The 17869-nt window shown below is 36.1% G+C and overlaps 1 protein-coding gene across 4 annotated transcripts in view; it reads right to left on the reverse strand.

Annotated features, from left to right (window-relative positions):
• ROBO1 (roundabout guidance receptor 1) overlaps nucleotides 1-17869 on the reverse strand; it is a 697351-nt gene that overhangs the window by 122749 nt on the left and 556733 nt on the right. For all 4 annotated transcript variants that reach the window (XM_083820574.1, XM_083820573.1, XM_083820576.1 and 1 more), the window contains one exon: nucleotides 2448-2605. In XM_083820574.1, coding sequence (XP_083676700.1) covers nucleotides 2448-2605 — 158 coding nt within the window. The remainder of the gene's footprint in view (nucleotides 1-2447; nucleotides 2606-17869) is intronic.

Here is a 17869-nt window from a genome sequence, read left to right on the forward strand (position 1 = left end):
ATTTTAAAACTCTTTTCAGGAAAAAAACAAAAAACAAAACACAAAACAAAACAAAAACATTAATATTGAATGCTTTAGGAATTTTTTAGGAATGAAATCAACTGGAAATGCTTTAAAAGTGGAACCACGACAAGTATTCTCATTGGTTATATGTCCACTGGTATTACCTATATATTGAACACCAACACATACATTTTGGCATTTCCTGATCTGATAATTTCACAGCTTAAAAAGAGGAAGGTAATGCCTGCAAGCCATATTACCTGAAAGTCAGTCTCACTGCTATCAGTAAGAATTTTAGCATCAATTTTAATAAATGTTGGCATTAACTTTAAGTATATGTAATTCAATGAAAAAAATATTTAAAAAAAGGCTGATTTCATACAAAAATTAAGTCTATCACATAAAAGCCAACAATTTCATTCTTATTTCAGCTATTGTACTGCTTTAATTCTTTATGTTTCTGTTTTTAAATACAAATGGAAATAATCCAAAGGAGATCTGTAAACAAAAATAGAACAATTCTAAGTCAGGTTTCAAAATCAGTATGTTTTGCCCATCTGTCCTTTGGCACATTCTCTATCCCAGGTCTCAGTCTCTTCGTGTCTCCCAGCCACTAGCAAGATAATACAGAAGGTTACTGCAAAGTTGTTTGAGATGTACATCTGAATGCATATTTATCCACTTGGCAAGATCCTGCTACAGCTGTAAGTCAATGCAAATTTGCATTACTATGTAGCTTCAGTCTCTTGCCTGTGTGAGAAAGCAGTCATGACATTCATGGTGCTGTTTAAGACTATGCGAGGCAAATATGACGTAAAATGATGCAGTTGATTTAGCTATCTCAGCACTGTTAATTCGCACCTCGGAACACACACACTCATATCAGCACGTGAAACGCATATATCTACACCTACATCAAAACTCATTTTCAGTTGTTTGTTTTTGGAAGCAGAAACTGATAATACAACCTAACTTTACCCAATATCATGGTGAAAGAATACTAGGTAGGTGAGTATTTTATGTGATAAACAGAAAAGAAAACCAAAATGAGGATCTTTATTTCATCATAAGCACAGTTTTAATAAATAGAAGTGGTGTTGCCAATCAATGACTGTTGCTTTTGTTCTGGGTATGTGTTTGTTCTGGCAGCTGGGAGAAGAGCAGTTTTAATGTATAACAAAGGAAATGTACTGAATAAGTTATACCTGAAATTCTTTCAAGAAACTACAGCAATATAAAATTCAAGTTTAGAAAGCACTTCCTGAAGAAAAAATAGCATTGGAATCTTCCCCTTATCTCAGGTCAATTGACTTGTCACAGTAGGAAGGAAATTTTAAACGGAAATTGCAAGTTCTTTTTAAGTATGATTGGAGGAATTGTGTTAATAGCCAGCAATCAGTATAGGTTCTACAGGGCACTTAAAAATTTAAATGTATGCATATGCCAGAAGTACACAATGCCAGAGCTTTGCCTTGTTTGTAAAAAGCATATGAAACAACAGGCAATTTAAATCTCCAGCATCAGAGGTAATTTTTAACTTAGGTTGCTGGCATTTAAGTGTTCTTCCATTAAAAATCTCCCTCATTTCATCATCTGATTGAGGTATATAAATATGTATATGACCTTGCTTTACATTAATAATCCTCAAAATACCAACAGGATAATACATGGTATGTACTTTCAGATGATACATATTGTTACCATATGGAAAGATGTTCTGGTTCACCATGCTGCCAGCATACAACTGATTTCTAAACTCCACTTTTCCTTACCCTTTCTTCAAGCCGTTAGGCTCAATAACTTATTGTTTTACATATCAAAAATTAAAAGAGTGATAGTTTTGTGATTAGAGAAGATGCTTTTTACATACTACTGAATAACTGTGCACTGTATTCAGCAAGCTACAGCTACAAATGAACATAACACCTCTAATAGGAAAACAGCTTAATTTGAGATTATAGGGTAAGTCATTACCTCTCTAAAGAAATATTCCAAATGTTTTCTTATCCTTTATACCACAATGCACAACTTTTCTGCACAGATTCCTTTCCAAAGAATTACAAAAGAAAGTCTCACCTAGACTACCAGCAGTTCCTCCTTCCAACTAAAGAAGGCAGGTACAGTTGCAGGAATTTGTAAGTGGATAAAAGGCAAGAAAATTATAGGAGAATGACAATGAATTTCATTTTCACAAGTTTGTAATTCCCCTAAGGAAGAGAAGAACACAAGTTTTGCATGGTCCCCTTTGACAAACAAATGCATAGCTTGCAGTGAAGCAGTATGCGACTAGAGAATGCATTCCAAGCTAAGTGCAAACTAACCTTGCCTTTGAGGCAAGGAAAGGACAGAACCCAGAAAGTGCAGCATGACTGGATGTCCACATGCTCAAGAGACTAATAATTAAAGTTTTACAAGTTTTTCAAACAACACTCTTTTATACTTACTGTAATTCTCTCATCTTTGTCATCCAGAGGGGTCCCATCTTTTTTCCATGATATAGTGGGTTCTGGGTGACCTCTTGGAGGCTGACACTCCATCACAGCAGGTTCGCCCACGGCTACCATTACATCTGATGGATTTTGCCTGAAGTCATCACGCAGGACTGAAAGAATGAAGAAGATGAAGTCAAAAACTACCCAGCAATACACCAACAGGACAGCAAAGTGTTTTATTTTGACTTCTAATGGTTCCTGCTGTCATTTTTATTTATATTAATGAACAGCATAGCTCATGAATTTCATTTGGCATCTGAGGATGGTTTCTAGTACTTCCACTAGGATGTACATCCTTTCTAGGATGGTTTCTAGTACTTCCACACTGTAACACAGAAAACCCACATGTAACTAACACTGTGGACATGAAAGGCTGACACAGATATAGGACTATCTGCAAGAAACAGCTGCCTCATTTGTCCCATATGAGTTGCACCTTGAGTTTATGGCAAAGATTAACAAAATAAGTGAACTTTGTAGTTACTTACAAGTTCTAGATGACACTAAGTGGACAAACATTTGTGCAGCCTTAGCCAAGCTAGTCTTTGCAATTCGGCCTGTGTTGTTTTCAGGGGAATTTTTTTTTTTCCTGATCCCTGGGAGTTATCACTTATTCTGATACAGGACCACATCCTTCATTTGGAAGAAGTCAATTTTATTTAATAACTTTTCACAGAAGGAAACTTTTTTTTTTTTTTGGTCTTCATTACCAGAATTTTTTCTTTACCATCATTTGGCCAAGCCTAGGCCTAGGAAACTCCATCTCCATCTGCTAATCTGCTATGAATTTTATCAATATCTGTGTGAATATTTTTCTTTTTAGAGGAGGGGAGACATCATACTGTGCTCAGCAGACCACTACATCAGGACTCAGTTTAACAGAATAATGGCATTCCTAAGTCTTGCCAAGCAAGTGGCATTGGGTTTAATCTAAAAATAAATAACTCTAATGATAATAAATATAACATTATAGATCTCTCCACTGTGGTTACTCCATCCACATTGAACAAAGGATATTGTACCAGAGAAGTACACTACAACCAAAGGACCCTTAGGATTTTGACAAAGCTATCAGTCACTCTTGCTGCTCGTAACAATCTTGTTTTGACACTGAATAGTGCCAAGAATCCATCGCAAAAAAAATACGTTCCTTGAGCCACGGACCGCAGACATACTGGCACACATTACTAAAGAGTGGTTTGGTTGTTAATGCTGTTTGAAAGCTAAGTATGACTTGTTAGATGTTAAGAAATGTTGGTGTGCTACAGATTGGCACTGTCACCAAACTGTTCCTCTCTTGATAGGTCTCTCATGCTGTTCAGACCTTTTAGAATGTCCTGAGGGTAAATGGATCATTTAACACAGGACAGGGGAAATACCTTTCTCATACCTTCCTTCTGCAATGCTATATAATCTAAAATGAAGTGGGGGAGCAAAAAGGACTTATAGTTCTTTGACTGTTTGGGGGGATTATTGGCAAATAATGCTGTCAATAATGAGTATGACTGTTTTCTATTTTTTTTCCCCAAATAAGTTTACCTTACATTCTGACACCCTACAATTCAGTGGCTACAATGACAGGCTTAGCTTGATTCATCAAAGGTATACCTTGATTCATCACTACAAACCCTACAACGGGAAAATTTCAAGATTTATCTATATCAATCAAGTGTAGATGGGAACCAAAAGTGGTAAATACAGACTATTATACCTCTTTACTACATACAGGATATAATTTCTGGAAGCACCAAAGAATGTTTGTATACCATGAGGACTGAAGTATGTTGCAAATGCTACCAGACATCATCTGAAGTTACTAATCCCCTTCCATACTGAAGCACTCATGTTTCAAATGCTTCAATTAAAATATTAAATTAAACTTTCTGAATGCCTTGGAATTGGGAGACATTGATGCGCTGCAAAAGGGCAGTCAGGGATAAAACAGCTCTAACAATTTAACAATGTAAATTAGTACAAGAGAGTGCTAGGATTTAATGAAGAAATTATTGAATTATTCAGGTTGGAAGGGACCTCCACACTGTTGAATGAATGTTACCTTGTCTCAAACAGATCTAGTCTAGAAACTTAATTTCAAACAAACAGAAAAACTAAACACCCAAAACAAAACAACAAATAAACCTATAATGTTTGGTGTGCAAAAAAATGAAAAAGCATGTTCCATAGCAAAACATCTCTCTCTATAAAAAGCAAATAACACGGATATTTTCCTTCTATGGACTAGGGAAAACTGATGACATTTTCAACAACAAAAACAACAAAATAATCCAGGTTACACCTAGATGAAATAAGTTTTCAGAAATGAGGACTATGTCATTTTTAGTTTTTCAGAAAAGTATGTCAAAAGATCTGTCCTTTAGCTTCCCTTCTGCTTTCAACAGAACTGTATTAAGTTTAATCTGCATTCCTCTTAGAGTTTTCTTACTACATTCCCGTAAATATTAATGCAACAGATTTGGAAACATCAAATTATTTTGGTTCTGGAAGCACTAAAATTCTACTCATGCACACTGAAAATCTTTTACATATATATTCAGCTTATACTGAATATGGCATTAATAACCAGATGCAACTTGCTGTGTTTCTAGGCAGCTAGCCCTCAAGCTACCCAGATACAGTAAATTGTGTAGCAAAAGTAGACTGGGCTGACACTACTGAAGATTTTTTTAAGTTTACTTTAATGGAGACTTTTTCTGGCTTGGATCCACTGGTCATATTATTACTTCCTTTTTTTTTTTTCACATTCACAAACTAAAGAACATAAAGTAATAGAAACTGAAGTTGAACCAAGTTACTTTAAAAAAGTATATATCCAGTTCCCAGTGCCAACAACACATGGAAGTGCAGGAGAGATTATTTGCTATACCCCAGTTCTATTACAAAGCAACAAAAGAGGTGGTTTGACGAAGAGTAAGAAGCCTCTTATTATTGCTGAAGATCTTAACACTTGGATAAATCTAACAGATATATAAGTGCCTTTAAATTACAAAAAAAAAAAAAAAAAAGTGAAGGGAAATGATCTTAACACGCCATAGAGCTTTTCAAGTCTGAAAAACCTGAAATCTAAGACGAAAGCCTGTCAGATAGCTAGCACCTCAGATGGCTTTTAGCACCTTTCAAGCAACAAAGAAGTCCAATACTTGCATAACAAAAATAAATTGCTTCAGTAATTTCTACACTTGCTAGTCTTAGATCAGCTTTACAAGCGTAGTACCTTGTTTGTAAAACAAGACCTTTCAGAAATTAACCAATGCATAATAGAACGCCTTAGGAGGATATCTAAGGTTTATGCCATAGATCCATTGAATTATGTTTTTTTCTACTTAACTATGATATTTTGGGCTCTAAATTTACATAAAGAAATGCTAAGAAAATGTAATCTATTAGAGATTACTCCACAGATAGTTGTTATTTAATTGCTTGTGCAGCTGTAAAGTAGATATTTACTTTTTTTTTTTTTTTGGTTTGGTTTTGGTTTTGTCTCAGGCCCTGACAGTTTTGGGAAAAGAAAAAATGTTTATCTTATGTTCTTCGTAGTCAAGCTCACTGTAAATTGAGATTACATTTCCTCTTGAAGATATATTTGAACTGTGCTTGATAATCCAGTACAGTATGTGCTTTCAGTCACCAAAGGGTCAAATTTCACCACTCTTTTTTTTTTATTATTTTTTTTCTATCTAAGTATATGCAGTTGGAATGAAAACAGATAAATTGAGAGGTTTTTTTTCTTCATATTTAATATGTAATCATCATATATAAAAATCTCCATTTCTGACACACTGTGGTTAAGGTTTTCTAATATTTTACTCAATTTTCTCCAAAATACAGAAAATCATGATCATAGTTATTGCTGTTGCACGGCTAAGACAATACAATGCGCCTTGCACAGCTAAACAACTTGGTGATGTTGCTGTGTGAACTCTCAATTCCCACGCTTGGGCAGAAAGCACTTTTTTGCTGTGCTTGCTGAATTAATCGGGCTGAAGAGAAACTTTGGTAACTCCACCTAAAAGTCGACGACTCCTACAGCTATTTAAAACCTTGCATTGTTCAATCAATAAAGCAATTACACTCACCCCAGAGAATCCTTCCCAGAGCAGAAAGGAAATAGCAATCACTTGAGGATAAGTTTTTATTGACATTCAACATAAGTAGAGACGCTGTTTTTTGTGTAAACCATAAACAGGGCTTGTCAAAATGCAGCACCCAGTGTTTTTTTCCTAATATTTTTATGCTGTCTACTGTGAAAAAGAGTAACCAGTCACTACTGGGTGAAATGACAACTCTATTTCAAGCTTCAATGATATAAAAAATCGTTCAAAGGTTTCATAATTAGGAATGGAAACAGTGTCCAGGCAATGAAACAGGAGCATAGATTTTTTTATTTTTTTAAAACTTACATACAGCCACATGACATTTACACTACTACCAGCTAATACCTACGCAACCAGCAACACAACAGTCCCAAACCATGCTGTCGACCCCCAAATGGTCGTTATACACCTAGTGCAAGTTACTTGATATGTTGGTCATTGGGCACCCATGGGCAACACAAGAAGAAAGGGTGTGTATTGGTTGGTTTCCCTAAACACCATGGGAATGTGCACTCTTTTGTCTTGCAATGGGCCAGTCAGAAGCATGCCCCTGTATCTAGTACATAACCGTGCCTTGATCTGCTCAGAGCAATATGACATGTCTGAAGGTAATTGCCAGGTAGGCAATTTTTTTCAATGTACACACTGCAGGTGTTTAAGAAAGACTACTGTTAATTTTTTATCATTAAATAACTGTGATCTAGTTCAAAGACAACAAAGAAAAACACAACAAAACACAATAAAAATAAACCAACCAGAATGCTTTAGTTAATAAATGGAAATAATGCATTTGTAAGGAATGTACTCATTCCCATTGTATATTACAGATATCGTGCCTTAAGGGGGGTATCATTTAAGAACCTGAGATAAGAAAATTTGAAAATTTTTATTATAGGTCTATTCTAGTCAGACTGGCTAGACACTTCATATACCAGATCTATTCAAAGCAATGCACCCAAATGTATTAAGCATTCCTAATCAACCAGGTCATTATAGCCACGATTGCCTGATAAAGAGAGGAAGAGAGGGAAATGAAGGTGTTTGGGGCACAGCTTCATGATCAGATTAAGGGAATCTCAATCTATTCTAATTCTTCTACAAGAGATTGCCCAGATATGTTTCCTGCTAACTCTCCTGCATTGTCACTGCCAAACCATGCAAGGCTGGTTGCTGGACAAGTGAGCAGGGATGGGCGAGCCAATGCATCTCACCAATAGAATAGAAGAGACCCCAGCAATTACCCCTTTCTCAGCCTGAAGATCATTTAAACGTTTCCTTGTATTGTAGCATGTATCTCAAAAATGGGGAAAAAAAGAAAATGAAAGTGAAATAAAGAGAGGTGATCATTCCTTGCATTGTTTTAGAAAACAACCAGACCTCAACTAATGAGCAAGTTTCCTCACAACAAACAAAAATGTGCTAACAACAAACTACATGCTAACACCGAGCAATGCAACCCCAATGGCCCACTGCTCTGCCTTCCGGCTAATTTCACTTAAAAAACAAACAAACCAACAAGCAAGCATGTAATAGATCTTATTTATCTATTTATTTTTTAAATACGTACAATTCTATTATTTTAATTCCTGCAAGTCTATAACAAGTATTTCGATGTGTCCCTTCTTGCCCCGACAAAACAACATATTGCAAAGAAAGTTTCTGTTTAATAATTAATCTGACTAATAAAATGAGGTGAACAACATAAATGAACACTTTCTGTAAAATGCTGTAAGGTTAGGAAAATGTATTGGATTCACGAAGTTAAATATTTGTTTTAATCCCATGAACCAGTAATCAAAGAGAAGCTAGTTATTTTTTTTTAGTCAGGATTGAGCTATTGTTCAAAACCAGAACAGTTCCTGTAATTTCAGAGCAGCAATGATCCCTTTTCCCTGCTACCTATGGAATTCTAACTTGCTGAGACACAGCAGACAGCATTTTTGGCATTCAAATATATTGTAAGACACTTTTGTCAGTTGGAACAGTGCTTCAAAGCAGGTGCCTAACGGCATTAGCCTGAACTATAGTACCTTTTTAAAAGACTTTGCTGGCATGAAATTTATACCAATGACAGAATATCATTTGTATTATTAGTGGCATGCATATATTAAAGAGTTATGGCACCTAATTAAGTTCAAAAAGAATAAAAACCGCACGTGCTCAGATTTAAGACAACATATGTGCTACCAAAATGTATTTTATACCCTATTAAACTCTTTAAGAATGTTATCTGGTCTGACAAAAAACTTGATCATTTAAAAGTTGGAAATATTCTTTTTTGGAGATGATGCCCTAGAAGTTTCCATGCAGTTATGTAAAGTCATAGCAAAAACTGGTTCCCTGGGGGAAGGGAAAAAAAAAAAAAGAAAGAGATTGTTGCACAGTCATTAAAACAGAACAGAAGGAGCCTGGCTATAAATAGTCAGAAATGACTATTATGATCATCTAACAAGATCACTCACATAAACAGACAATAATTTTATGCAGTGGCTGAGTCCAGCAATATGGTATTGAATGTTTCAAAAGGCGTCTATGCTTTTAAAGAGCCTCTGACAGGTTAGAGTCATTTCCTTTAGCAACCTGGCTGGTTGCTTTCATCATTTTCCGTTCCCATCTGATTCCTACCTTGAACCACTTTGACCTCAGCCATTGGATCTTGTTACACCTTTGTCACTTGGCCTAAAGAGCCTTCCGACGGCAAGCAGATAACAATCAGGTCAGTATCTAGAACTCTCATCTTCCTTAAGCCTCCTCTGAACTTCCAAACTACAGAGGTAGGGCACCTGACAGTCTCACTCTCCCAGGCAGCCAGCCCTTTCCACGACACAGGACTTCCCTGGTGACAGCTGAAGAATTCGCACTGGATAGGTTTCCAGATACAAGAGACTGCTCACACTAAAGAGACTGATCGTAAGTGATGATCGTCACTTAACATTATGACAGCACTTATCGATTTTGGATCTTCAGCCATACATCTATGACAACAGATTCAAAGTACTCTATTCATACAGGGTTGTCCTGCTCTGCTCTGTCCTTTAGCAAACCTTGCTCCCTCAAAGCCTGAACAAACAAAATAACTTTAAAATCCAGTGGTTTTTTTTCTTTTTTTTTTTTTTCTCAGTATTCAAATGTATTTGTACCCATCAGTGTTGATACCCTTGTCCTAAATCTTTCTCATGGAGATAACACAGCATCTACTTGTATTTCAAGATCTCTTTTTCAAGCTCTAAGCAGCAAAGTTAAAGGAAATAACCACACACGCACCCACAAACAAAGCAAAAACCTACTATTTTTTTTTCTACTCTACTACCATTGAGATCAAATTTAAATAGGTCCAACAGCTGGTTCATAAACACTTCCTCCATGATGTCAACATGGAAGGAGTTGTAGGGTTAATGAATGCAAGTACATATTTTAAAAGACCTTCTAGCAATGTTGAACAAATTCTAGATCTGCCATTTATTATTACGTGCATTCTCTTCTTTTTTTTCATATTTTCAAATGCCCTATTTTTAAGCTTTAAATTACAACATTTTTAAGACTTCAGTAGACATTTGTCTTTCTGTATGCCTGTTATTTTCTTGAATATCAGTAGATTTTGAATACTGAATGGCGTATTTTTCATATATTGTATGATTAAAGTTTATTTATTCACTATTTTTGTGTTCAGGTGGCAGGGAAGAGAATGGTACTAGGTCTTGTACTGCTGCTCACTTTGGAAACACAGCTACAAAGAATTATTGTACAAAACAACAGCTGATATATCAAATAGTATTAACACGTGAACTAAGGTACTAAAGTACTTGCACTAATAAAAGTTTGTTAATACTTTATTAAATCAAAATAATCAAAATTGGCTGCTCTCCCCAAACCTGAGGTCAATTGTACCAAACACAGAAGCCCTTCTGTTTTGATCACAATCAAACTGCAGTGAGCCTCTGGTATACAGCAGAATTACAGGATTTGCAAATTTAAGCCAGATTTTTAAAGTAATTGCTAATTTTTTTAACCTCAAATTTAAAACACATTAAATACAAACAAGTTTCAAAAGAATGGCTGCTTCGTTAAAAAAAAAAAAAAGTCAAAATTAAAAAAAAAATCGTTTAAAGAGATTCAGAAGCAATTCGAAATGGAGATATCCAAAATCAATATCATTTAAATATTTTGTGTTTATGTTTAAAACTGAGCTGTTTTCTTTTAAAATACCAAAAAAGTTTTATTTCAGCTCTCAGTAAAACAGGAAACACAGTCTTGTACCTATGAGTTAGATCATTTTGTACAATCTAAATCTCATAATGAGAACTACCAGTAATTCAAATTTTATTTGGAAGAAATATGAGTACTAAAGAACAGTATTATTAATATGAGTAAAAGAAAATAAATTAATGAATAAATTAAAGAGTGAATGGTACATACGAAATGCTTTCAATAATTGAGAAAAAAAGTTGAGGAAACTTTCATTCCTACTGCCCACTATAGTAAAACAGAGTTTCAGGCAATGTGAAACTGCTTATTTTTCATTGAACATGCAAACCAAATATCTATTTTATTGAATCTGCTACCACATTCTGCTATAACAATATTAACAGATTAAAAGCATCAGGGAGTGGTATTAAGTTCCTGAAAGAACACTTTAAAAAAAGTTAGTGACTTTAGTATTACCTTTATTAGTACTGCCCAGCTGATGACACCAGTATAAGAGCACAGGTGGCCAACACAACCAAGAAACACAGCATTGTTTTAGCACTAATTAACAGAACCAAGACCCATTCCAAAGCAAGCTGAAACAGAGTTAAATATTGGCCTTAGATGTATGAAAGAACAACTGCCTCTCCTGACTTGAAATTAGATCGCACTTTTAAAATGTTAACAAAATGTACTGTCTCAATTACAGCAACCTTTATAAGGTGTTTTAAAATGCATGCTCTCCAAAGGGTAGCTTATTTATTTTTTTTACAGAACCTCCAAATTGGTATCTTAATATCTACTGAAGGTTAACAGTTACCTTCTCCAGAAAAAATGTCATTCCCTACTACATTCAGCAAGATACGTTAGCAGATAAAACACCTGCATGCTTCTAATCCATTAATGCAGAAAGAAATCACAGAGTGCTGTATCTACCAGATCACATCTTTTAAAAGTTGCTGATGACAAATACAGCAGTGAATGAAGCAATATGCTACACTGCAAAAATAATTAAATGTTGAGGCATTTGGTAATAAACATACCAAATGCAGATAGAGATGTTAAACCAAATAAATTTGTCTTTTTTTTTTTTTTCTCCACTCAGTCATTAAGAAACTTACCATTGTTAATAGACGAAGATGGTAAAGGGCCTAGAGGGGAAGACGTAAGAGGAGCGGCTGAGGTCACTTGGCCTGTTCAGCCTGGAGAAGAGGAGGCTGAGGGGGGACCTCATCGCAGTCTACAACTTCCTCGCGAGGGGGAGTGGAGAGGCAGGTGACCTATTCTCCATTATCACACCAGTGACAGGACCCACGGGAACGGCATCAAGCTGAGGCAGGGGAAGTTTAGGCTGGACATCAGGAAGAGGTTCTTCACCGAGAGGGTGGTCGCACACTGGAACAGGCTCCCCAGTGAAGCAGTCACTGCACCAAGCCTGTCTGAACTTAAGAAGACATTGGACTGTGCGCTTAGTCACGTGGTCTAAACTTTTGGGCAGACCTGTGCAGTGCCAGGAGTTGGACTTGATGATCCTTATGGGTCCCTTCCAACTTGGGATATTCTATGATTCTATGAAAGAAATACATGCTTAAAGAGGCATGTTCCAAAGAAGACTTCTGGAACACCCACTGGCTGAAAGTTACAAATGATTATTAAAAAAAAATAATTATAGAAATCCCTCAATCAGTCTGTTTATTTCACTAGTTGAAGACTTGGACTTTAAGTACTGCCAGGAATCTTATTGGGCAAGATAGCTGTCATCCTGTACCGCTATTTCTGTATGTGAAAGAGTAAATGAACTAGATGATGAATTGGGAATCAATTAAATGGCCAAATCTGAGAAGTCATATAAACAGTACCTTTAACTCCTGTGAGAAGGGTAACTGACAGCACAGGAGAACACACTGTAACACTTGGGAATCCTAATTAAACCCTGAAGTATCTGTGTGCCTCAGGCATGTGGCTTTGAGAATACCCGTCAGGCTGACTGAAAATTGAAAATAGATAAGGAAAATGGACCTAATTATTAACTTAATTGACTGCATATAAAATATGGTCCCTCTCAAGATCTTCTGCATCTTACGATCTAGGAGAAGGCATTTACTATCTTTAATTCAGAATTTACATTTTGGAAGACCAGATTCATTTGCACAGATTGTAGAGATAATTCCCCTTCTTTTGTCCTAAATAATTACAGTTATTTTATTATTATTATTTTATTGTACATTCCATTGTAAAGTTTTTCAGTTATTTGAATCACATTCATTGCAGACAGTATTTTTACCATGACTAACACAGCAGATTTCCAAACTCATGGACATAAAACCAATGTGTTCCAGACAGTTCACATAAGAACTTTGTCTTTGGGAGATCACAGATTAGATTTCCCTAGGCAAAGAAAGAATTACATTTTTAAATCCAAGGATTTGGTCGTGTTCTGTAAATAAAGCTTTCTTTCTGCACATTCCAGCTCAAGGTCCGAACGTCCAGTTTGAAATGAACTGTTATAGCTGTGCCAGCTTTCCCCCAAAACAGATTACAATGGAAAAGAAGAATCAGATTAAAAGGCTGTAGTGAGACCTTGCTTTGGTCCTGCAAATTCAAGCATAGAGACATAACTGAAATAACAAGAAACATAAGGACCAAAAGATAAGAGAGAAAAGGTGAGAAGACACGTCACCAAAAGGCCAGCTTCCTTCTTTACTATTTGTCAAACCTTATTCCAAAACTAGAATGATTTTCCATTGCAAGAAAGATGGTATGAATCAACCCAGAAGTGCCAGTGTCCTGTCACTTAGGATACCAGGGAGAAAAATAAACTAGGAAATAGCGGTAGCAAGGACGGAAGCAAACAGCCAGTTTTCAATGAGAGCTTAAAGTTCTGATATAAGGCACTGGCCAATTGAGTCGGATTGCAATTCATTGAAAAGCTGTTGCTGTCACAGCTATGTTGGTTTGAGATGTGAAAAATTGACTCTTCCCGTGGTTTCTAAGCTGGAAAATCCCTCACCAAGCAAAACCTGAAGGAACCTATTTGTCTTCAGTTGCACCGTTGAAAGGGGAGATAAAACTATTCTGCAGACTTGCCAATGGAACGACAGCAGCACTGTTTCTGTATCACAGGAATGACCTACATGTCATATGCTTATACGATTGCATATAATCATCCTTACACTCTGAAGAAGCCAAAAACTTATCAGAGCAGATGTTTTTATAAGAAATAAAGATTCACAAGCCAGGATAACCATGTTTATGCAGCATGCACAGCCCTAAATCTGCATATGCACAATGATACATACTGTCATGCTAAGGTCCTGCCACAAGGCAACAATTTTAGCCATGTCCTGCCTAGCATTCAAATTTTAGTATTCAAACCTTCGTATGGTTGAGTGGCTAATTCTGAACAACAATGGAGGTAAGAACAGTATGCAGGATTTGTTGTCACCAAATTACCGCAAAACCTCAAAAGATTGCTGAACTGTTACACTGTTAGTGTACAATTTTATTCTGTTGAACGGAACCATTAAACAGCTCCCACCTCTTCTCACCTCTCTGGACTGATGCACGACAGAATATACCCTTAGTTAGAGAGTAAATTTTTCATTCATTATACATCACTCTGTATGTCCAAATGCATGAATGTCATTCTTACGGCAATGTTATGTTGATATACCTTCTAAAACATTTAAACTGACAACAGATAGCCACGGTAAGAGCTGGTAAACTTTTTCAGAGTGACATTTACACCCAATATCATATATTTTTCAAATTTCTGTTTTCTTAATTTTACTGGTTTTAGAAAATATTCCAGGAAAACACCTCAGGGAAAAATGGCAGACAGCCTTACACAGAAGTCACAGAGAAATATGGTCTTCATCTAATTCAATTAACTGCTTTGAGATAGATAGAAAAATGTTTATTCTATTTCAGACATATTCTAAGTTATGAATAATACTGCTTTCTCATTATAAAGAAACATGGCTTAATAGCATACACTCAAAATTTTTATTGTTCAAAATCTGAAAAATCTCTAGATGACTTAAAACAATAGTTCTTCATTTAGGCAAAGATCTGAAGGCTCCAAATACTGTAAAATTCTACCTAGAGCTTTACAACAAATAGCCAAGTTTACAACAATGGAAAATGGTTTTGTAAACAGATGGATATTACCAAATCTCCTAAGCTGGAACTCTGAACTGAAGCTCTTGGAGATTTATATACTATAGTAAATGGCAAAAGACAATAAAATTATGCAGAAAAGTACTTCTGCATTTGGACTCTTATTCTGGCTTCAGTCCCTATGAGACAGTCAAAGGCAACATGCCAGTTGATCAATATGTTAGCATTTAATGTGCAATAAATGCTACTGAGCAAAAATCAGAGAAATATTGCCTGTACGCAGAGTATGCCTTATTGCTGGCAGGAATGAGTGCATGAAGTTTTGGATCACCCCATGTGGTAAAACAGCCAGAAGTCTGATTTTGAATTAACAAAAGGAAATAGAGGGTGATGCTCAGCATGAACACAAATGCATATAAAGACAGCCAGATTTCATTACTGAAGATTTTAATTTTGATTAAACACTTCCTTTTATATTGGGTCACGTTCCTTGTTTTCATCTCTGTGTTTTCATTAATATTTTAATAGACATAGAACATTAAGTTGCTTAACTTCAGTGTTGTGGCTGAAGATAACATCTTTAATAACAGCTACTAAAGGGAAACTGGCATGCATTGCTATCCAGCTTCGTAATGCTGCAAGGCACAATGGGCTGGTGTGGACTTCACAGCCTGCGACACAATGCGTCTGCACTTGCCGACATGTAGAAGTAAAGTGGATGATTGTGACACTTGCTTAGTCTGTTCGAAATAGGAACATATAAATGCATTCAAGACAAAACATAATGAATGGAAATGGCCTAGAACAACCAAGGCAGTGAGTGCACTAGGTGGAAACCTTAATCTCACCTTTGTTTTAAATGCAGTGAGAAAATGCAATACATTGCAACTCCTTAAAAAATGTCTCAGGAAACAAATCGTGGTAAAGAAACACTAATGTATTTTTTTGTTACTAATCATTATTTTTTTCCCTGTTTTTTCCATTTCTAACTCCTAAGATGAAACTTGACAAAATTCAAAATTCTTGATCACAGATGAGGTGAGGTACAATTGGCAGAAGTGCTTACACTTGATTGCCCCTGCCATTACAAACCTGAACCGTGGGGTGCCATGATACACTCTACAAAGACCTATCAACTTTGTTAACTCATTTCCTACCAGTCCAAAGCAGTCTCTATGGGATAATTTCCTGGTAAACCACAAGACTCCATTTAAGCTTCCCTTACAAAAAAAAAAAAAAAAAGAGGAAATGCAAATGTGATATGGTGTGACTGGTGAACTCTCAACGCAATTAAATTTTCAAGTCAGTAGAGTGGACTGTTTCTTTTTTGTATGTGTAAGCACAAAAAGTACAATATGCATGCTAAGCTTGAGAAGCATTGATATTCTGTATTATCAATAGATGCATAAAAATAGAATTCATACATTTTTAAGGACCTTTTTAAAAAGCAAATACATTGGGACTAGGACTAATTTTGGTAAACAGGATGCTGAAACCAGTGAAGAGAAAAAGCTTTCAAGATAAAAGCTATTAGTATCTTCTAGCAATTCACTCAGAAACAACTGAGGGAGGGGAAAAAAAAAAAAAAAACTAAATGCATCAAAAAAAAATCACACTATTTAGATTGCCAAAATCTTTATACTTGTTTTTCTGTTATACTGAAAGAATACATTACATTACATTACAGGATGATCTAGTTAAAAAAAAAAAAAAAAAAAAGCCTCCAGCTGGTTTGGTGCTGCTTCCTTGCATTGTTAGACACTTCAGAACTTACTGGTGAATGGCACCGTGGACGTTATTTACTGCTGCTCACTACTATCAGTGACATTAGTGAACAGCAACATCGCCCTCAGCAGTCTCCAATCAATAAGAACTCCTATCCCATCTAGTTAGTTAGTGCACAGGAGCTGTATCAGGCACCTCAGAACTGCAGTTAATTTGCTAGGTTTCCAGTCTGCATATCTATGTGGGCCTCTATGAAATATATATAAGGTATAACAAAAGCAATGGAAACTTAACTCCAGATTCTCTTGCATTCTTCAGTTTGCTTCTAGACAAAGCACAAATCAAATTCAAAAGCAAAACAGAAGTTCCTCTATGGATGTGTTTGAATCAGTACTTCAGTTTGGAAAGTGTGAAGGCGATCTCCAAATCTCCACTAACCTTGCTTTGAGACCTCTCTTGAACTAGGTTTGGTGTGCAAAAACTGTTTTTTTTAAGCTTGACTTTACTTATTTATTTATCTGGGGGTGGGTGCAGATGGAATGAGACCAGAAAGTGAATACCAGGTTCCAATGGATGCTCAGGCCACAGACCAAAACGGAGCACAAAGTGACACACCCTGCCCCAATCCCCCATAGTAGACACCAGTTCTCAGGCCAACTGCTTCCCTCTGTAAATACACTTCTATCGGGTTGCATTACTTTCAACCAACTGTAGACATAACGTACATATAGCAGAAACTAAGAAAAATATCATGAAGATATCACTTCTACACCTCCTCATTCATATCCATTTTAACAGTCTCAGTCCTTCCTCCTTCCACTTCCTTCAGCCACCACACCATGGCCCATCCAACACTTCCGTCAGCAGCACCATGCCTTTCCTCCTGCATGTCCATTCCATTTCTACGGGGTAAGAGGAGTCACGTGCCTTTTACCAATATTTACACATTATTTGCCCAACCAGGAGGCCAAAAAAGGATAAATAAGCTTTAAGTTCATATTGTAGTGTTTCTTTTAGTGTATGTTTTGTTTGTATGTTTAGTGTATGATTTTGGCTGGAATGCAAAAGTAACAGGGAGCAAAAGGGCTAACAAAGATGATACAGGCCTTCTCTCGTCAGGAAACAAGAAAATACCAAACACCAAATAAAAATCTTTGAAGTCACAATGTTGATTTCCATATGAGAATCTGCAACAAAAAGAGAAATTCTCTTTTCTAAATAAAGTGCCTTTTT

The sequence above is a fragment of the Anser anser genome, assembly GCF_964211835.1.
Source record: "Anser anser genome assembly, chromosome: 1".
Taxonomy (NCBI): Eukaryota; Metazoa; Chordata; class Aves; order Anseriformes; family Anatidae; genus Anser; species Anser anser.